Source organism: Panthera uncia, chromosome D2, assembly GCF_023721935.1.
Source record: "Panthera uncia isolate 11264 chromosome D2, Puncia_PCG_1.0, whole genome shotgun sequence".
Taxonomy (NCBI): domain Eukaryota; kingdom Metazoa; phylum Chordata; class Mammalia; order Carnivora; family Felidae; genus Panthera; species Panthera uncia.
Window position 1 is genome coordinate 31,244,403 of NC_064818.1, and position 21,338 is coordinate 31,265,740.

General features: G+C 55.0%; 1 protein-coding gene across 4 annotated transcripts in view; it reads left to right on the forward strand.

Annotated features, from left to right (window-relative positions):
- The first annotated feature begins 665 nt into the window (after positions 1-665).
- CDH23 (cadherin related 23) overlaps positions 666-21,338 on the forward strand; it is a 31,282-nt gene continuing 10,609 nt past the window's right edge. For 3 of the 4 annotated variants that reach the window (XM_049646152.1, XM_049646155.1, XM_049646153.1), the window contains exons 1-13: positions 4,796-5,517; positions 6,056-6,163; positions 7,602-7,704; positions 9,049-9,174; positions 9,500-9,703; positions 11,509-11,967; positions 15,033-15,149; positions 16,252-16,476; positions 17,070-17,239; positions 17,463-17,600; positions 18,498-18,617; positions 20,151-20,328; positions 20,462-20,673. In XM_049646152.1, the coding sequence (XP_049502109.1) occupies positions 5,251-5,517; positions 6,056-6,163; positions 7,602-7,704; positions 9,049-9,174; positions 9,500-9,703; positions 11,509-11,967; positions 15,033-15,149; positions 16,252-16,476; positions 17,070-17,239; positions 17,463-17,600; positions 18,498-18,617; positions 20,151-20,328; positions 20,462-20,673 (2,427 nt within the window). In that variant the 5' untranslated portion in view covers positions 4,796-5,250. Of the gene's footprint in view, positions 1,462-4,628; positions 4,763-4,795; positions 5,518-6,055; positions 6,164-7,601; positions 7,705-9,048; positions 9,175-9,499; positions 9,704-11,508; positions 11,968-15,032; positions 15,150-16,251; positions 16,477-17,069; positions 17,240-17,462; positions 17,601-18,497; positions 18,618-20,150; positions 20,329-20,461; positions 20,674-21,338 lie in introns of those variants that run through there. The other variant, XM_049646154.1, reaches the window with a different exon arrangement.

Genomic DNA, 21,338 nt, shown 5'->3' on the forward strand with positions numbered 1-21,338 from the left:
GTGTACGTGACCATCGTGGATGAGAACGATAATGCACCTGTGTTCCAGCAGCCCCACTACGAGATCTTACTGGACGAGGGCCCAGACACAATCAATGCTAGCCTCATCACCATCCAGGCACTAGACCTGGATGAGGGGCCCAATGGCACAGTCAACTACGCCATTGTCGCAGGCAACATCATCAACACCTTCCGTATCGACAGACACACGGTCAGCAGCTGATGGCGGGGTTTAGGAGGAGGTTCAGCTGGCTAAAGGGGTTAGAAGGGACCTTAGTGACATCATGGGAGATGGGAGCAGAGCAAAGATGGGAGTCTGGAGGAAACTTGGCGGTGGGGGGGCATCCAATGCAGAAGGAGGCAAGCTTGGGTGGGATGGCAACAAGGGTTCCCCATCCTGGCTGGGATGTCAGAACATGCCTCCTGGGGTGGTCTGAGGGGACCGCATGAAGAAGCTGGTCCCTGGGGTGCCCCATATCCACCATCCATTGATCCACCCTGTCCCCTCTCTTATCCCCCCAGGGCATCATCAGTGCTGCCAAGGAGCTGGACTATGAGATTAGCCATGGCCGCTATACTCTGATGGTCACTGCCACGGACCAGTGCCCCATCTTATCTCCCCGCCCCACCTCTCCCCCCAGGGGGGGGGGGGGGGGGGGACAGAGCCTCAACTTGGGGAGGACAGGGCCCAGAAAGATTGTCTGGGAGAAACACCTAAATCCAAGAGCCCTATTCTGGTCTTGGCAACCGAGCCAAACTTGATGTGTGACTGAGGATCTTACTGAACTTCTCTGTGTGGCCGCATCTATCAGACAGATCGTGGCACCTGCCTTCCTCCCCTTCATGGGAAGAGCGCAAACTCTGGCCAAACCAACAGAAGCTCCTACCCCTGCTCTCCACTTCCTAGCTGTGTGACGCTGGGCAAGTCAGTTAACCTCCCTGAGCTTCGCTTCACTCCTCCATAAAAGGGAGATAATAAAAACTGTCAGGGTGTGGGAGGGACAGATGAGACCATGGGGAATGACCACAGTGCAGCAATAAATAAAGGTTGGAGCGTAACTATTAATAATGTGATGATGAAGCCCATATAAAGGCTTTAACAATGATAGTAACTCATCCACAGACATAGCTTAAAAGGCCTTCCCCCATCCACGATCCCTGAGGATTTTGGCATCAACCTGATGAGACAGGGTTATCAGACCCACTTCACAGATGAGAGAACTGAGCTCAGCACAGGGCTGGCTGGGATGCAGCCCCAGCTAAGTTTATCCACCATCTCAGGTGCTTGTGAACGTGAACGACATCAATGACAATGTGCCCACCTTCCCCCGAGACTACGAGGGGCCATTTGATGTCACCGAGGGCCAGCCGGGACCCCGAGTGTGGACCTTCCTGGCCCATGACCAGGACTCGGGCCCCAACGGGCAGGTGGAATACAGCATCGTGGACGGAGACCCTCTGGGTGAGTGGGGCCTGAGCCAGGCGTGGAGGGCGGCACAATCCGGGGGCCTCTCCCCCCACCTTACTTAGGAGCCGTGGCCTTGCTCTCTCTGGGCCTCAGTTTCCCCCACCCATCAGATGGTGGAAATACTCTTCTCCCCACCCCTTCTTCATCGGGATATGTGAGAACATTCTGAAATCCGGGAACAGAGACTGGTAGCCTTGGAGGCTCAGAGACCCCTTTGAGAATCAGATAGAAAATGCCCCTGTGTCATACACAGAGAAATAACTCCAGCACGGAGGGAGGATGAATATCCTTGCCCCAAACCATCAGGACCCCCTAGATGCATTCAGCACCCAGATTTTTCTGTGCATCTTGTTATCATGAAGAGCCTTCACAGCTACCTCAGTGGTTGTCCTGGGGTGAAGAGCAGGGCTTGCCCTGGCCAGAGAGGTTCCTCAAGTCAGTTTCCACTCGTTTCCGTAGAGTAGGAATTCCAAATTTAAATGCCTGCTGGTGTCAGGCGGGAGACATACATGGGAGAAGGGGTCTAGGCAAGACAGTAGGGAGTAGCGGGGGCTGTAACAGCCTGCAGCTCAGCTCCTGCCAGCGTGGCCATGTCAAAATGCAGGCCCAGACAGGCCAGGTCTTCCCATTTTCAAAAGAAAAGCTAGAAATCCAAATCTTTGTGAAACATCCTGATTTTTAATTGATGACGCAACAAATATTTATTGAGCACCTACCATATGCCAATCATATGCCAAGTGCTGAGGATACAGTATGGTACAAAAGAGACCCAAATCCCCGCCCTTCTAGAGCGTGCGTTCCAGTTGGAAGACACAGGCAATGAACATCACTGATTCAGGACCTGAAGGTGGATGTGGGACCTGCAGCTGTCAGTCAAGCCCATTCCTCAGACCCTTCATACACCCTCATCCTCCCTGAAAGCCCCCACTTCCTTCAGAGGACTGCCTGGCCTTCCTTTCGGCGTCCCCCTAATGATACCAAGACCTGCCACGGATTCAGCACACACGAGGTGGACCCGGCCTTGTCTAGCCCCAGCTCAGCCCTGCAAGTGCACCTCTTTATTGGCCCATTTTCCATACGAGGACATCGAGGCAGGGCCCAGTAACCATGCCCAAGGGCACAAAGTAGTGAAGTCAGGATGCAGATGGAAAGTCTCTGCTTTTTTTTTTTTTTTTACGTTTTTATTTATTTTTGAAGGAGAGAAAGAGACAGAGCATGAGCAGGGGAGGAGCAGAGAGAGAGGGAGACATAGAATTTTGAAGCAGGCTCCAGGCTCCGAGCTGTCGGCACAGAGCCCGACGCGGGGCTCGAACTCACGAACTGTGAGATCATGACCTGAGCTGAAGTCGGACGCCCAACTGACCGAGCCACCCAGGCGCCCCAGAAAGTCTCTGCTTTTAACCCCTATCTCCGGAAGGAGTAGAATGGCAGGAAGTTCCCTGGGGCCAAGCCACTGAGGATAATTTGTAGTGTGGGGGCCCTTGGCCCGCCCACCTCCCTGATCTTCATTCCTCGAGCTGATCTCATGGAGGTCTAGCCTGGGCCCCGTCCCCCAGAGCCTTAGACCTGCCCCCCCACCGCCCCGAGTTCTCAGGATCGCTTTCCTTCCTTCAAGAGGGCAGCTGGCTTTGGAGAGCGGGCAGGAGGCCATCTGTTCGCACATGGTCAAGGGGCTGAGACAGGGCTGGGAAACCCCTAGAAAGGGAATCCCCAGTTCTTGTGAGCTCTTGGAGTATCAGGCTCAGGAAATCCGGCTCCAACCAGTTTCCACTTCTCTAGGAGAAGGCGGCCTGTGAGGCTGCAGGTGGGCCACAGAGGGCTGTTACTGCAGTCAGAGAGGCAGGGGTGGTGAGTTTGGGTGGAAAGAGTAGGGAGAGGGAATGGCTGGGCGTTTGGGCCTTCACCCTCGCCATGCCCCTGTGCTCTGTGTTTCCAGAGCAAGTCAGTGCCCCGCTCTGGGCCTTTTCCCCCAGGTGTCAAAGGGAAAGTGAAAGGAAGTAGCTTTCTCTCTGTCCCCAGGTCCCGGGGGAGGGCACAGAGGCAGCCCCCCTTCCTCATGCTTGCCTCTGCCCGTCTTCTCCATCGCCTTCCCTGCCCTGCTTCTGTCCACCTGGGCTCCCACCTGCTCCCCTCCGCCCTTCCCCTCCAACCGCTCTCCGTCCTCACCCCTCCCTCCCAAACCTCCTGCCCTGATCCACTCTGATGGTGGTGTCGGGAAAGACCACGTCCCAGGATGCAGCGGGCTGAGACCCAGAGCCCTGGATTTGAATACTGGTTCTGGCGAGAACTGCTATGGGAGCTTAGAAAAGTCGTCACACATCTCTGGACTCTCAGTTCATTTTCCAAACGACACTCAATGGTCTCTGAGGTCCCTTCCACATCAGCCTGAGGATCTGAGGTTCTTGCTGTAGACCCTCTCAGACATCTGCCCCCTCAGCCAAGCCAAAATAAGGACGGAAGCCAAAGGGCCAGCTGAGGGTTTTCCAGAACATCAGAGAAAAGAAGTCATGTCTGACTAGAGGCCACGGGGTGGCCCCAGACCTGGCAGAACCCTGTGTTCTGCACACCACACACAGCACACCAGCTGTGGCTCGATACCAGGGAGAGCAGCTGGGGGCTTCCGTGCCCTCAGTCCCTCCCGCTCTGTCCTGCCTCGGTGCCTCACCCCTAGTAAGGCGTTCCTTCAGTCCCCAATATCCGGTTTTCCAAGACATGGCATCTGGAAGACATTGCACGTTACAAAGTACCCAAGACCCTCGCTAATCAGTTTCTGATCAATAATGATTTGGGTCAGTGGTGGTTAGAGGGTGCTTGTGTAGAAAGGGGCCCCACTTTTTCAACACAACCCTCTTACTCAGGGTCAGTCCCTGCCCTGCACGGGGCCCAGGGAAAGAAACCAGCCTGGCCTCTCAGGCACGTTGGGCTATAAGCGGGCCCATGAGCACCTGCACCCCTAGCCGTTCTCTGTCCCCCTTGCTCCCGCCCTGGCCAGCCCAAGCGAGGTTCCCTGTGGATCAGAAGCAGGGGGCACAGGAGGACCCAGCCCAGCTATCCCCCACCCCCACTGAGGAAGGCTCGCTGGAGAAAGGAGGGAGAGGCCTGGGCTTTCCACAGCTCTTGGCCATTCCCAGCTAACTCCACCTCCCTTGGGCAACACCCAGGCGAGTTTGTGATCTCTCCTGTGGAGGGGGTGCTGCGTGTCCGGAAGGATGTGGAGCTGGATCGGGAGACCATTGCCTTTTACAACCTGACCATCTGTGCCCGCGACAGAGGGGTGCCTCCACTTAGCTCCACGGTGAGTCTTGGGGTCCCATTCCATTGGCTTCCCCTCACTGACCCCTTCACTGTCCATAGAGATTTCTATAAATGCCCACCCTGTACCCAGAGGCCACAGGCTGACCGGGAGCCAGTCCAGACCCTCAGGGCCCCCACCGGATTTGCCAGTGCCTCTTGGGGCTCACTGGTGCCTGGCGGCCGCGGCCATTCAGAGCTCTGCCCACCCAGACAGCCCGGCCTCCGCATCTGTCACTCTGCCATCGCCACCCAGCCCTCTGCCCCATCTCTGCCCCTTTGCCCGTTCTGCTTGCTTCTTATCCTCACTTTCATCCTCTTGCCTTTTTTATTGCCATTTTCCTCGTCTTCTCCCTTCTCCGCGACCACCTGTACCTTTCCTTTGTCAATTACCATCGCCCTTACTCTCCTGCCCCATCTCACCCATCCCTTCTGCCTCCGCCACCATGTCTAACACGACCTTCTCTTCCTTCTCTCTTCTCCCTCCCCGCCATGCCCCCTTTTCTCCTCATCCTGCACCACTTCCTCCTCTTCCTCAACGTGCCCCAGATGCTGGTGGGGATTCGCGTGCTGGACATCAATGACAATGACCCCGTGCTGCTGAATCTGCCCATGAACATCACCATCAGTGAGAATAGCCCCGTCTCCAGCTTCGTCGCCCACATCCTGGCCAGTGACGCTGACAGCGGGTGCAACGCCCTCCTCACCTTCAACATCACTGCAGGCAACCGAGAGCGGGCCTTCTCCATCAATGCCACGGTAGGGAGGCCCCCGGGGTTCCTCTGGGAAAAGAGGACCCTGCCCTAGAGGCTTTTCTGCTCCGCTGTCTGGGCTCCTTGTGGTTCAATCTCCTCCCCAGGCTTCTGCCCTGTGCTGGGACATGGGCGTCTCTGGGTGGTATGGAATCTTGGATTTCCAGCTAAGCCATCTCTGGGGTCCCTGTCATCCCCAAGGCTTGTCATGTGCAGAGATGGAGCCAGAGCCTGAGTTCCTCTTGGTTCATTACCAAGATGCACCAGCAAGTCCCCGTCGTCCTCTTGGAGTATTACCTACCAGCTTGAGCACCACGGGACCCTCGGGGGACCCACCCTTTGAGACAGCAAGACCTGGGCATCGGGGAATCACTCTTTTGCTCTGGCAAGACCCTGCCAGCCCGTTATGGCCTTCTAGACCGTATCTCTGGCGATTTAGGGAGAGAGTTCACAGCTATTCCTGGAGCCGCGGGTGAAGCAGTGTGGACCAGAGCCCAAAGTGGGGGACGGGGCACTGCTCAGCTCACCAGCCGTCCACATCCCAGACAGGGGTCATCACCGTGAACCGGCCACTGGACCGTGAGCGGATCCCCGAGTACAAGCTGACCGTTTCCGTGAAGGACAACCCGGAGAACCCACGCATAGCCAGGAGGGTGAGGCCAGAGGACACGGGGGGCGGGGAGCGGGACTGCACGCTGGGGGTGGCAGGCAGTATGCCTGGGGATCAGATGCACAGGTTTTAGAGTAAGCGAGTGCTGGGTTCGAATCCCTGTTGTGCCTGCCATTGAGCGTGTGGCTTTGGCAAGTAGATTTCCTCTCGTATCCCTTTTTCCTTCTCTTTGGCAAAATGAAGACGAGCCCTACCCCAAAGTTGTGGAAAGGACTTGAAGGAGCCAGTGTCTATACAGCCCTCAGCCCAGTGGCTCGCACGTGGCCAACACTCAACGCCAGCCGTCATCTTTCCTCCCCACACCACTGCTACTTGGGCACACGCCACAGCTGTGTGTGCACACAGGCCTGCACTCAGAAGCTCATACTCTGGGGTTCTGAGAGGGTTGCATTTTCCAGGTGGCTTTCCCTCAAAAGCCAAGAAAGTTGGATCTTTTTGCTAGGAGGGGGGTGGGTGTCGCAAGGCAGTCCCTTTGGGGGTAGGAGTCTGCCCTCTATTCCCAGCCCATGAGGTCTGGGGCAGAGCCCTGGCCAAGAGTCCTTGGGTCTGGCTCATCTCAGCTCTGCTTCTGACTGGCTGCCTGGCTCGGTCAAGGCGCTGCTCATTCTGCGCCTCCGGTTCCCCATCTGTATAAGCCCAGGAGACATTCGGCTGGAGGTGGTCATAAGCCGCGGGCCCCTCATCTGGCGTTCCTCTCCTTTCTTCCTTCCTCCCTCCTCTCACTTCCGACCTCCTCCTCTTCCCCCCGGCTCTCATCCCCCTCCCTGCCTGTGCTGTAGGAGGGCGGATCACCCTGGAAGCAGCAGCATTAAGTGGTGGGAATCGAGAAGCGGGGAGGCTGGTCCCCACTCTGCCACCAGCCTGCCCTGTGGCTCTGAATAGCCGCCCCACCTCCGGCCCTTCGTTTCTTCAGCTGTGCAATGGAGATAGCGTCCAGGGGTATGGAGAGGTTCTGAGTAAGGACTATACTGTGGTTTTGGAAAGGCAGGAGGTACAGCACTGGGTGAGAGTTTGTTTGAGCCCAGACTGGGGCATCAGGCAGGCCTGCAGGGTCTGAAAGCCAAGACTCATCTTCCGGTCTGAAGTCATTTACCAGCAGATGGAACACGATTAAATGTTGTTCGCATCCATCCTGTTCAGTTCACAATACCTCTGTGAAGGAGTTAGGATTCCCGTTTGCCAGATTGGAAAACTGAGGCCCAGATAGGGGAAATGATTTGCCCAGGGGCACCAAGAGAGCTGCTAGCACATCAGGGACTTGAACCCAGGTCTCTGGACCTGGTAGGCTTTTTAATTATCTACCTCTCTACCCTGACCCCCCCCCCCCCCCCCCCCCCGCCGCCATCTCTCAGCTCCCGTCCAACTGGAGCATTTTGCTAGAACATGGCCTACAACCTAACCTCCCTTTGTGCCTCCCTCAGGATTTTGACTTGCTGCTGGTCTTTCTGGCAGACGAGAATGACAACCATCCCCTCTTTACCCAGAGCACCTACCAGGCAGAGGTGATGGAGAACTCTCCCGCTGGTAGGTGCCAGACCCACCTGGGAACTCCTGCTGCAGGCACCACCCAGGCCCCAGATGCCTGAGGACCTCCCTTGCACTTGATAGGGGCCCCGCTGGAGCCTGGCTGGGGAGGCAGCCTCGCCACCTGGCTGAACACAGACCCAGCAGGTGCACAAGCGTATGGAGGGAGGAAGGGGCACAGCCCTGGGGGGCTGGTGGGCCCCTGGTTGCCACACCTTTTGAGGACCAACCGAAGAGGCCATAGGTCTGCTTGGAAAAGACACCTGTGGTCATTGGTCCCCGAAGGAGTCTGAAAGCAGCCCCATAACCACCCCCCAAGAGGGGCAATTAAGGTGTGAAGACCACCCAGGAGGGGCTTTGCTCGCCCCTCCCTGCTCCCTCACCCCAGGAGCCCAGGGCATCTTAGAGGCTTCTGGAAGCTCAGGGAGCACCTGGAATCAGAGGAGGGGGACCAAGCGGCCCTGGGTAGGCCAGCCTAGCCCTCTCCCCGCACACACCGAGCAGCCCCGCCTCCCTTCAGAGGGATAGAATCTCCTTTTCACTGTGTCCCCGGGGAGGGCCCCTTACTCCGCCTCCAGCCTCCCCAGACCCGAAAGCTTAGGTCCTAAATCAGAAAGAGGTGAGCTACGTAGGACGTTCCTGTCTCCGGCTAGGCGTCCCCACTCTGTTTCTTAATCTTGCCTGTGTACCCGCTTACACATGTGTGTGCCAGTACATGCCCATATCCGGGCACACGTGTGGGCTTGCACATGTGCACAGACACACCTAGGTACATGGGTAGGGGCCTACACAGTGCATTCCATGCGCAAATGTGCCCGCTTGCAGAGGCAGACAGGTGCCCAACCAGGGGGGATCCCAGGCCTGCCAGCGCTCCTGCTCAGTGCACATGTGTGCTCATGACCGTGAACACGAAGTCCTGCACGCTCGTGGGTGTGCCTAGCCGGGTACAACCAGACGCCTATAGGGAGCGTCTTGTACACCTGTATGGACAGACTGGGCTGGAAGCGCATAGCTAGACAGGGCCCACACGCTCAGGGAGCCCCCGACCCTCCCACGGAGCGACCCTCAAAGGCTGCTGGGAAGGCAGGCGCGCTCCGGGCGGGCCGGAGGGGCTTGCTCACCGCTGTTGTGTTTTCTCCCCAGCAGGGCTTTGAGGCTGCTCCCCAGGCATCTGCGTCAGTCTGCCAAGGCTGCCGCAGCCCGGCCCAGGGCTTCCCCCATCCCGTCCACCTCACCTCCCTCCCTCTCATCCATCGTCAGCCATGGCTCACGGGGGCACGGGCGGGGGAGGGGGAGGGCGGGGGCCAGACTGGCCCTGCGGTGACCCCTCTCCCCCTGGCCCAGGGACCCCCCTCACGGTGCTCAATGGGCCCATCCTGGCCCTGGACGCGGACCTGGACGTCTACGCCGTGGTGACCTACCAGCTGCTGGGCTCCCAGGGTGGCCTCTTCGACATCGACAACAGCACGGGTGAGGCCTCTGTGCCACCCCAGCACTCCGAGCCGGGCTCCAAGTCTTTCTACTGGGGTGGGAGTGACCCACTGCTAGACCTAGGGCCTCCCTTCTCAGTGACATCCAGGCTCCCCATGGAGACCCCATTCCTCACAACCTCCATTCCACTGGTTGTTAAGCCTTTGGGGAAGAAAGTCACTGTGTCGCCTTCTCTGCCCCTCTCTCCTCTCTCTCCCCTACCATGCCCCTGTCTTTCTCTGTCCCCTCCCGGTTGGTTCTTGCCCTGTCTCCCCACCGTACCCCTTTTCCTTTGTGTCTCCCGGCTGGTGGCGTCGGGCACCAGGCGTGGTGACGGTGAGGTCAGGTGTTATCATTGACCGGGAAGCCTTCTCACCCCCGGTGCTGGAGCTGCTGCTGCTGGCTGAGGACATTGGGCTGCTCAATGGCACAGCCGACCTGCTGGTCACCATACTGGATGACAATGACAACTGGCCCACCTTTAGCCATCCCACCCTCACAGTCCACCTGCTGGAGAACTGTCCGCCAGGTAAGCAAGGGACAGGCCCCGGGCCCCAGGCCCCGGGCCCCAGGCCCCAGGCAGGAGCTGCTTAATGGTCCTTGGAGAGCCCCACAGGTTGGAGGCAGAATTCACCTGCAGTGGGAAGAAAGATGGGCAGTAGGGGGTTGGAGAGAGCACTGGAGAGGGAGTCAGAAAAACCAAGCCACGCTTAATTCTCTGCTCTGACACAGTGTTTATCTGTAAAATGAGATTATTAAGATATGTTCCATCTGTGTTCCTGGATGGAAAAACTGTTTTAAATTCTTTTTAACGTTTATTTATTTTTTGAGAGAGAGAGAGCGCGTGCAAGCGCATAAAGGGGAGGGGCAGAGACAGAGGGAGGCACGGAATCCGAAGCAGCCTCCAGGCTCTGAGCTGTCAGCACGGGGCTCGAACTCATAGACTGCGAGATCATGGCCTGAGTCAAAGTCGGACATTTAACTGACTGAACCACCCAGGTGCCCCTGAAACTGACTGTTTTAAAGTCAAAATAGGATTAATGTGATTCCCAGCAAAACCAAATATGGTTTGGGGGTTATATTTGATTCTAAAGGTCATCTGGAAGAATAAGAACATTTTGAGATAGAAGTATAAATAAGACAGATTTGCCTTACCAGATATTATTACGTATTACAAAACTGCGGTTTTTAAAACCATATGATATGAGGGGCACCTGGGTGGCTCCCTCGGTTAAGCATCAGATTCTTGATTTCCACTCAGGTCATGATCTCAGGGTTCATGGGTTCGAGCCCCGCATTGGGCTCCGTGCTGACAATGCAGAACTTGCTTGGGAGTCTCTCTCTCTCTCTCTCTCTCTCTCTCTCTCTCTCTCTCTACCTCCCTCCTTCCCTCCCTCCCTCCTGCTCTCTACCCCTCCTCTGTTGATGCTCTCTCTCTAAATAAATAAATAAATAAATAAACTTAAAAAAAATTTTTTTAAACCACATGATACAAGACTCTGGGACAGAGTAACCCAGAAACAGATACTGGTCAATTAAAGAAGGTAATATTATGTAATAAAGGAAACAATGAAAGGCTCCTGGCTGGCTCAGTGGGTGGAGCATGCAACTCTTGATCTCAGGGTTGTGAGTTCAAGCCCCGCACTGGGTGTAGAGATTACTTACAAATCAAATATTTTAAATCAAGGGTGGGGGGCACAGTGAAGTCAGTTGTGAAACCTACCTAATGTACAAAATATCTATTAATATTTAGTGTAGATTTTCACCCTCTATCAGACACTGAGATGAAACCTAAAGACACTCCAGAGAAAATACAGAAGAGTAGAAAGCATTTACAAATAAAAGGAAAAACTCTAGGTAAATATTTTTCTGATTTCTGACGAAGAGGTTCTAAGCATACGAGAAACAAATCTTAAAAATGGAAAACTATTATAGTTTGATGCATACCAAACTAAATTTCTTCACACCAAATAATAACAACCAATATCGAAAGGGAGACAACAAACTGAGAAAAAGGTATCTGTCACCAGTTACCATAACTATGTAATTTGTACAAACTGACAGATAAATGGACAGAGGTCAAAGGCAGACAATTTGCACAAGATACAACTAATCGTTAAATTACTACACATTTTTCAATCTCTCAATCACAGAATATGAAACAAAATGAGATACGATTTACCTACAAAGTTTCAAACATGGGAAACATACAAAAGATAACCACTGGCAAGACGGTGGCAAGAGGGGCCCTTAGGAACCACCAAAAATGTATCTGGCATAAGGTTTTTGGAAGAAGCCACTCTGCTCAGTCACTCCCCATACCCACCCCCACAGGATTCTCAGTCCTTCAGGCCACAGCCACGGACAGGGACAGTGGCCTCAATGGGGAGCTGATCTACCGAATAGAAGCTGGGGCTCAGGACCGCTTCGTCATCCACCCAGTCACTGGGGTCATCCGTGTCGCCAATGCCACCATCGACAGGGAGGAGCAGGAATCCTACCGGCTGACAGTGGTGGCCACCGACAGGGGCACCGTTCCTCTCTCAGGCACGGCCATCATCACCATCCTGATCGACGATATCAATGACTCCCGTCCTGAGTTCCTCAACCCCATCCAGACGGTGAGCGTGCTGGAGTCGGCTGAGCCAGGCACTGTCATTGCCAACATCACCGCTATTGACCGCGACCTCAACCCAAAGCTGGAGTACCACATCATCAGCATCATGGCCAAGGATGACACTGACCGCCTGGTGCCTGACCAGGAGGATGCCTTTGCTGTGAATATCAACACAGGTACAAGGGCCTGCTCCCCTCCCACCCCACCCCTGACTCCCTGCCCGTCTCCTTGCCCTCTGCTTTCTTCCTGATGCTCCCTTCTTTCTGTTCCCTCTCTGCTCCTCCCCTTCCCTCAGCTGCTCCTCCTACTCTCTTCCCCTACCCCCACACCACATTGTTCCCTCTCTTTTTCCTCCCTTCCCTGGCTCCTTCCCTCTCTCTTCTCTCCTCCTCCTTCTCCTTGGACCAGTTCCATCTCACCTTCCAGATTCCCTCACTCTACCAGCGTTCCATGAGAACGCCCATTTCACCACACTCTTGCCAGTACTAAATAAACACTGTTAAGTTTTCACATTTGTAGTTGTATAGGAAAATCATACCTTGTTTTAATGTGTATTTCTTTAATACCCAGGTGGTTGACACTTTCTTCATATGTATGCTAGTCATTTAGGCCACTGTAAATTTTATATATACCCTTGATGATTTTCTTACACTATCACAAAACAAGGAGAACTGTGGTTTATCTTTCACGATCTACACACATTATTGTAATTTTGATGGTTTTACCATTTTCCCACAAGTTTCATGTTTTTGCTACTCCAGGGAGTTAGGAAGGGGACATGGGACCCCTACAACTACACTTCTTGGAAGGCCCAGAAGAGTGACAGAAAACTAATATGGCTATGACAAAATGCTAAAAATCATTGTTATTCAGAGAAATGCACAGTAAAACAGCAGTGAGATAACAGTTTTCCATATGTAATTAGCAGATATTAGAATGCTGGACAGTATTGAGTATTGGTGACAATATGGGGACATCAGAACACTCGTATACTACTCTTGGAGTCTAGACCACTTCCACCATCTAGACAGCAATCTAGCACAAAGTACACTCATACCCCATGACTCAACAATTCTGTTCCTTGGGTATGTGTCCCAAGGACATTCTCAGGTCAGTAACAGGACTATATGTCATGTTTCCTGCCATGTTATTGGTGGTGGGAGTTGGAGGCCACCTGGGCATCTATCCCTAAGAGATTGGAGAGTAAAACATGGTGAGTGTACCCCATGAATACCATGCAGCAATCAGAAGCAGTAGATTACATTCACAGAGAAATGTGCGTAGACCTTAGAATGGGATATATATATACCACAATCCCATTTGTGTAAATGTAAAATACACAAACACAATACATGATTTTCAGGAACACTTTCAAGTGAAAAATATACTTCAGTCCATTACAGTGATTGACCAAGGGGAGAAAGAGGGAGAGGAGTGTGGGAATAAAAGGGAATAGATACATACATAAAACAAGAGTGGTATCTATGACCACAGGGTGCAGTGAACCAAAGAGTATGATTCACTCAATATGCATCTGAGGCCCAGAGTTAAAAAGAAGACAGGAAAACCATAAGCACTAGGAGAATTTAGACAGGTTAGCCATGTCCCAGGTTAGCAAAATTCCCCCCACAGTAGTTGGTTAGAACCATGGAAAGCTGCCCTGCACCTTGCTCCACCTTATGTTCCACTGATGCCTCTACTACCACTTTTCTCTGTTCTCCCTCCCTATGACTGATTCTCTTTTCTCTATTTTTCTTTCCAGTGTCTTCTCTGCCCCCTCTTCCTCATGACTTCCCTACCTCACCTGCTTACCTTCCCTCCCCTTTCTTCTTGCCAGAGCCTCAGTCCCCTGAGTGCTTCTATCCAATGGGGCTCCCACTTGCTCCTGGCTTCCTTCCCCCTGCCTCTTCCCTTCCACTCCCTTCCCTCTCAAACCTCCTGCCCTGGTCTGCTCTGAACCCTACCGTTCCCCATGCCCTGCTCTACTCCATCCCCTCTGCACCCTGAACTAACTGATGTTAACCCTCTTCTCTCTTCCTCATGGCTGGCAGGCCTGCAGGTTTGAGCTCTGTTTCTCTGTCACTTCCCACCTCATCTCTGCTTCACCCCATTGCCTTCCTCCATACCACACCCCTACCACCCTTCCCATCCTGTGGGTCCCAGGCCGTGGCCCAGCCTTTGCAGACTGAATGCAGCCACCCTCTCCCCATCCTCGCTCCCCAACCTCGGGGACGGGGAGCGAGAGTAGGAAGAGGAGGAGGAGGAGGAGGCAGCGGCCCAGGGTAAGTGACCACCCCATGGCTGGGGACCCGAGGAAGACAGAAGCCCAGCAGGGGATCTGCCAAGGGGGAAGGGAATCCCAGAGGCCACACTTTCTGAGAGGGAGCTGGAGAGAGCAAGTTTCACCTAGGATCTGGCCACCAGGCCCTCCAACAGAGCCAGCCCTGAGATTGGCCCAGCTAGGTCTGTCCAGTCCAAGCCCAAGCCTCTGGAAGGTTCCTCTGCGATTCAGGGGCAGGCAGCAGCCGTGGGAGGCAGTGGGCAAGAGAAAAGAGAACACCTCCTTGCTAGTACTTCCACAGGACAGTCCTCGTTCCCCACAATCGGGCCCTGTCATGCCCACGTAATCAAGACAAAGAGGTCGGCCTGACTATCCAGCCTGCCCCACCACCATCCCCTCCAGGGAATACCCTCAGGACTTCTTAGCTGGCTTGACCTTCTTTTATACTTGGTCCCCCTAGAATACAAGCAATTTTTAAGTGATAAAATGCGCGGAGCATAAAATGCACAATCTTAATTCAATAGTTCAATAGTTCAATAGTGTTCAGTATACTCACATTGTTGTAGAATGCAAGCATTCTTGGAACAAGCGATTACGTGGCACTATGCCAAGCACTGTTCTGAACCCTTTGCAAATGGAAACTCATTTTACTGCCATAATCCTCAAAATAGCCCTATGCAGTAGGTACTCGTTTCATAAATGAGGAAACAGAGGCACAGAGATGTTAAATAATTTTCCCAAGTCCACCTAGCCAGTAAGCAGTGAGTGAGGGGCTGAGTGAGGTGCCCCCAGCTTGCAGGTGGCTGTGGCCTCATCCCAGCCAAAGATGTCACCAGCCTGTCCCAGTTCTACTGGGGACCACTGCCCTTGGTGTGGTTTGGGAGAGCTAGCCAGGAGAGCCCCTGGGAGGCCCAGATTTTAGGGGGCTCCCCTCAGACTGAACCTAGTCTGGTCTTACAGGGTCTGTAATGGTGAAGTCCCCACTGAACCGGGAGCTGGTTGCCACCTATGAAGTCACTCTCTCAGTGATCGACAATGCCAGTGACCTACCAGAGCACTCTGTCAGCGTGCCAAATGGTAAGGCTCCCCCCGGGCATCTCCTTTGGGTCACTCAGAGCCGATCAGGGCAGGGCAGCAGGCTATGCGAAGAGCATGAGAGGTGGCAGCTACCGCGAGGCTCAGGGTGGCCTTGTGTCCCGGTGGTCAGAGCTCAACGATGGGGGTCCAGAAGCCCAGGGCTATGTGTGATCTTGAACCCAAAGTCTCAGAGTGGGAAGGAGGCTTGGGTAGAGGCTGGACGGGCCCTGAGAAAATGACAGAACAACAGAGACATAAGCCACAATCTCATTATCAGAACTAGTAAGGAGGTGTGGCTGGCATGTGTGACAGGAACCTCAGATCTGATAGGAAGCCATGGGGTCCGCCCAGAGACAGGAAAGTGCAAGGAAACATGAATGTCTGTGGAGGCCACGACACCACTTTGGAGGGCACAGGCGCCAGAGCAGAGAAGGGCACAAGGCTGCCCCCCACCCCACCAACCCCCCCCCCCCCGCCTGCAGCCCTAGGCATGAGCTGGGAGGGGCTCCTAACGGAGGGGATTTTGTGTGGGCGGAGCGGGAAGGGGAGGGGGATGTGGAGAAGGGGTAGCCTCAAGTCACCTCTGCCACCTCTGCCTCATGTCCATGAGGCATGGACAGCGGCTGGGGTGGGGAGATAGGCCTGGCAGATATTGGCCGCTTATTATTACAGACCAGAGGCCCAAGTTTTCAGTAACGAAGAGCAGATCTGGTCATGGCCTACATGTTCTCCACTCAGAGGGCAAAGGGCCGGGGCAGGTTATGTGGAGGGGACGACTCAGACAGGAAGTAGAAGGCTGAACCGTGGCAAGGGTCTTAAAGACCATCATAGTCCTACCTCATTGGACAGCCTGGGAAACTGAGGCACAGTCAGGGCCAGCAGCTCCACCAAGGTCACCCAGCCAGTTCCCCTACGGAAGAGTGAGCAACCAGACCAGAGAAAAGGGTCACGTGCTACCACACAAGGGTTGGGTCAAGCTCCAGGGAGTCCCGGGAGGGCAGTGAAAGGCCCCACCCTCTCCAGCCTTGACTGAGACTTAGGAAGCCTGGTCCAGCCACAGTGGCACCCCTCACGTCACCCTCACCTCCTGCCTCCACGCCAGCCAAGCTGACAGTCAACATCCTGGACGTCAATGACAATACGCCCCAGTTCAAGCCCTTCGGGATCACCTATTACACGGAGCGGATTCTGGAGGGGGCCACCCCAGGCACCACACTCATTGCCGTGGCAGCTGTGGACCCCGACAAGGGCCTCAATGGGCTGATCACCTACACTCTGCTGGACCTGATGCCCCCAGGCTATGTCCAGCTGGAAGACTCCTCAGCAGGTAGGTGGGAAAAATCTGCCAGAAGAAGATTGGGGGACATGTGTCTGTTCCTGCTTAGCCTCCACAAGGGACCGTGGCCCACTTGTCACCCTCCGGGCAGGACCCCACCATAGCCCCTCAGTGGGCTGGGCCAGATCCAGTATGGCCCACACTGCCGTCACTCACGGATGCCCAAACCACAGGAAGGGACAGAGCGCCTGGTCCCGGGGGTGGGCTGGACCGGCCCTTTGAGGGCCGCTGGGAACCTGGGATGATATGCCACCAGCATCTCCACCACCCAGGCTTCCGTGCTCAGGATCACTGAGGGGGTGAGAAAGCCAAGAGAGCGATCTCTCCGAGGTGGTCCCGGCCTTGCCTGTACTCACCTCTTTGACTTGTGAAAAGCTTTCTCTCGCCTCCAGTGAGGAGAAGAGCTGGACACCAGTTGCTGTCGGCCTCTGGCCGGCCTGCCACTAGGCAGTGCTGCTGGGCCACTCTCCTTCTTCAGGAGACCACATCTGCCCCTCAGGGCTCCAGATCCTTCTCTTTATACTTTGGAGAGTTTCCATGTGTGAGGAGTGGCAAAACTGGCAGCAAGTGCCTCTGTGTCTCAGGGAAAGTCATTGCCAACCGGACAGTGGACTACGAAGAAGTACACTGGCTCAACTTTACCGTGAGGGCCTCAGACAACGGGTCTCCGCCCCGGGCAGCTGAGATCCCTGTCTACCTGGAGATCGTGGACATCAATGACAACAACCCCATCTTTGACCAGCCTTCCTACCAGGTGGGGGGCCAGGCAACAAGTTGGGTCAGGACCTGTGCCCATTCCTTGGGGCCTTCGGGCATCTTCTACCCTTACCCTGCCAGCCTCTGAGCCCCAGGGGCATGACCACCCCGTGAGCAGCGTGGTGCCCTGGGCTGTCTACCATGGTGAGTTTTCAGGGAAGGGGCATAGACTCCAGGACTGACCTTGGCCCACTCTCTCTCCCTGCCCGCTGGGTTCCCAGGAGGCCATCTTTGAGGATGTGCCTGTGGGCACGGTCATCCTGACAGTCGCTGCGACTGATGCCGACTCAGGCAACTTTGCCCTCCTTGAGTACAGCCTCGGGGATGGAGAGGGCAAGTTTGCCATCAACCCCGCTACGGTAAGCAGGCAAACCGGGCAGTGGGAAGGGCCCAGGGTCGTAGGCTGAAAAGCCACCAAAAGTATCATAGTCATCCCGGTTTCTGGGTCATGCCACCAGAACGTCTGTAGCCTCAGAGGTTTTTTTTACCAAGTCAGCAAGCCCCGCTACAGTCCCAGACATCCTGTAGACCGCACTTTCTTTCCTGGGGCCAGAGACTTTTGGAATTCCCCCAAACCAGAAAACCTGATGCAAGTCCATGAGGCTGCTTTTTAAAACTATCAAAAGAGAGGTATAGGAAGCTCTGCAGAAAGTGGGCATGGTGTTTGAGCTCCTGCTGTATACATGGCACTGTATTCCGTGCCGGGGGAGGGAGGCCTCAGACTTGTGAGAGAGCAGAAACTCAAGAGAAAGGATGGGTGATGACTTCAAATGACTGTACATTGGTTCAAAGCTGCTAGTTCAGCACAAGAGAGACCATGGTGGCCTGGGGGCGGTTGGTCAGGTAGGGCCTTCCCCAGGAGCTGGGCTGGAACTGGACTTTCCCTCCTACTGCCTCTCCCTGCCCATGTCCCCCTGAACTCTGCCCTGTCAACAGGGTTCTGTCCTTCCTGCTCGGTGTGAACAGTCAGTCATGGTCCTGGCCCGGCCCTAGGAAGGGCAACTATTTACAGAGCACCACTCTATACCTGGCCAGGGAGTGACTTCCATCCTGGGCTGACCGTCCCATCTCCAGGCGGATTGGGCACTGGGGATAAGAGGAGCCACTGGAATCAGAGCTCCACGGGGGCAGGGGCGGTCATCCGTTCTGTCCAGTGCTGCACCTGCAAAGCCTACAACGATGTCTGGCGTATAGTGTATACTCAATAAATATCAGTTGGATTGATGCAGGACCTGATTCCACCCTCCCCCTACTAGGGTGACATCTATGTGCTGTCCTCTCTGGACCGGGAGAAGAAGGACCACTATATTCTGACTGCCTTGGCCAAAGACAACCCTGGAGATATAGCCAGCAACCGCCGAGAAAATTCGGTGCAGGTAAGGGCCACCAGGCTGGGCCAGGAACACCGAGGACTAGAAGTGTGGAGGCATCGAGCAAAGCCTTTCCTTTAGAGAATGCTGCAGAGTGGGAGCAGAGCCACCCGGTCCCCTCAGAGACATGGTGGCAGAGAAGGAGACAGCAAGAGCTTAGCTGGCTGAGTCAAAATGGCTGTGGCTTGGGGAAACAGGGACTCTTGAAGAGAAATCTCTTGTGCCAAACCCCTGCTAAGGCAGTTGAAAACACCTGAGTGTGACTTGAGTCAAACCTGGGGTGCCACGTGTCCCACTGTCCATGGTGACCCATGGAAGGAAACAGTCTAGCAACCAAACATAATCGTAGAGCGATTATCTTTACTTATGTCTCTTGAAGAACATTAGTGAGGGATCCAGTTCCCAGCCCCATTCCTATTCCAGTTCTAGCACCAATGCCATCACCCTGAGGCCAGAGTACCACCTTCTAAACCCTATCCCCACTTCTCTCCAGAGTATGCCTTGAGGCTTTGCTTTCTCCTTCTTTCATCCCCCCTGTTCTGCCTTCTCCAGTCCTGTCATTCTCTATCCAGTTCCTCCACATCTTCCCGCAATAACCTAACCATCCAAGGTAAAGGGTGGGGGTGGGTGAGAAGTTGGGTGGGCAGAGACAAATTCTTGTGAGCAGGTAAGGGGGGAGGGGGCTGGGAGCTCTCACACGTACCCGAATCCTGTCCCTGTCACATGGGCTGTGTCGTCTCACACGTGCTGTGCTGGGAAAAGCCCATTATTTGGAGCCAGCAGACAGAGATCCCACTAGCTGAGCACCCTGCATTTGGCATGTGACCTCGCCGAGCCTCAGCTGTCAAATCTGTAGGGGATGGGAGAAAGGGCAGCAATGATGATGCTTCCTGCCCAAGGCAGTGGTGAGGCAGGGAGATGGGGAGTTGGCAAGTGCTTTGTGCACGGAGAGGGGTTCTTAAAATCACCGCCGTGAAGGACTTGGATGAGGCTGCTGTCAGGGCCATGGGAGCTACGCGGGGAAAGGGCCTCCTCACCTTCTGCGTCCATAGGACCCGCCCCGGGCTGTAGGGTCGGCAGAGGGAGCCAAGTCCCAAGCCAGACACAGATCCCCGGCAAGAGAGAACTTCTGGGAGTGGAGGAAGCACAGCCCAGCATTAAGATCCAGAGATCAGAGTCAGATGTCTAGGGCCACTGTGGGAAGCAGCAGAGGGCAGAGCAGGAGGTGGGCGAGGAGGGCTCCCTGCTTCTGGGCCCAGACGCAGATGATCCTGTAACCACAGCACTATTTGCAAAGCATTTCCTTGAGCCAGGCATTGGGCACACGTACCATCATGGGTGAGCCTCACTAGCCCCTGAGAGATAAGATACTACTGTCCCCAACGGCAAGGAAAACTGAGACTCGGGGTTAAAGAAATTGAGGTCAGACTCCAACAGTGGGCACTGTCCACCCTGGCTTACTGCTGTGTGACCGGGTCACCTGAAGCAGCAACCTAGTATGCTCCTGACCTTTGACCTTAACCTCCCCCCCGCCCCCAGGTGGTGATCCAGGTGCTAGACGTCAATGACTGCCGGCCACAGTTCTCCAAGCCCCAGTTCAGCACAAGCGTGTATGAGAATGAGCCGGCAGGCACCTCAGTCATCACCATGATGGCCACCGACCAGGATGAGGGTTCCAATGGGGAGCTGGCCTACACACTTGAGGGCCCTGGCGTGGGTAAGTAGTCTGCTCCCCACCCATGATGCCTTGGGCGTGAGAGGGGCAGCCCCAGGGCCAGGAGGAGGAGGAGGAGGGATGGGAAGGACGTCTCAGCCAGAGCCAGGCCCTGCTCTCTTGTCCCACCTGCCAGAGGCCTTCCACGTGGACATAGACTCAGGCCTGGTGACCACAAAGCGGCCACTGCAGTCCTACGAGAGGTTCAACCTGACCGTGGTGGCCACGGATGGCGGACAGCCTCCACTCTGGGGCACCACCATGCTCCTGGTGGAGGTCATCGACGTCAATGATAACCGCCCCGTCTTCGTGCGCCCGCCCAACGGCACCGTCCTCCACATCAGAGAGGTACTGCTGTCCCCTGGTCCTCCCGCCCACCAACATCTCCCTTCCCATATCCGGCCCACTCCCTCCTCCTGCAGTCACGCCTGGGAGACTGAAAGGGCCCCTCTGTGAAAGTGGGGAAGCTGAGGCCAGAGTGGGAGACAGACTTGTTCAGTGTCACACAGCGGGTAGTAGTATGAGCTGAGCTGTGCCAGCACAAGGGGCCCAAGTCTGACTCTGTCGCTACCAGCCAATGACCTTGAGAAAGTGACTTTTCTGGGTGTTTTTTAGATGCCCCATCTCTTGCTCCGAGAAGTCTACCAGAAAAGCCAGTCTCCCCGGAAACTCACACCACCCCCCATATTGGTGTCTCAAAATAAACACACATGTTCCTTCCGTCTGTCTGTTGTTCCTGCTGATACCATGCCTAGGAATTGAGTACCAGCATCAAAATAAGAAACAAGGGGAAGTGGCTGAGGTTCCAGAATTCCCCCACCCTTTCGTTCCTTGCTCTAAATTGCCTTGTAGGGGCGCCTGGGTGGTCAGTCAGTTAAGGGTCTCACTCGTGACCTTAGCTCAGGTCATGGGATCAAGCCCCATGTCCAGCATCATGCTGACAGTGCAGAGCCTGCTTGGGATTCTCTCTCTCTCTCTCTCTCTCTCTCTCTCTCTCTCTCTCTCTCTCTCTC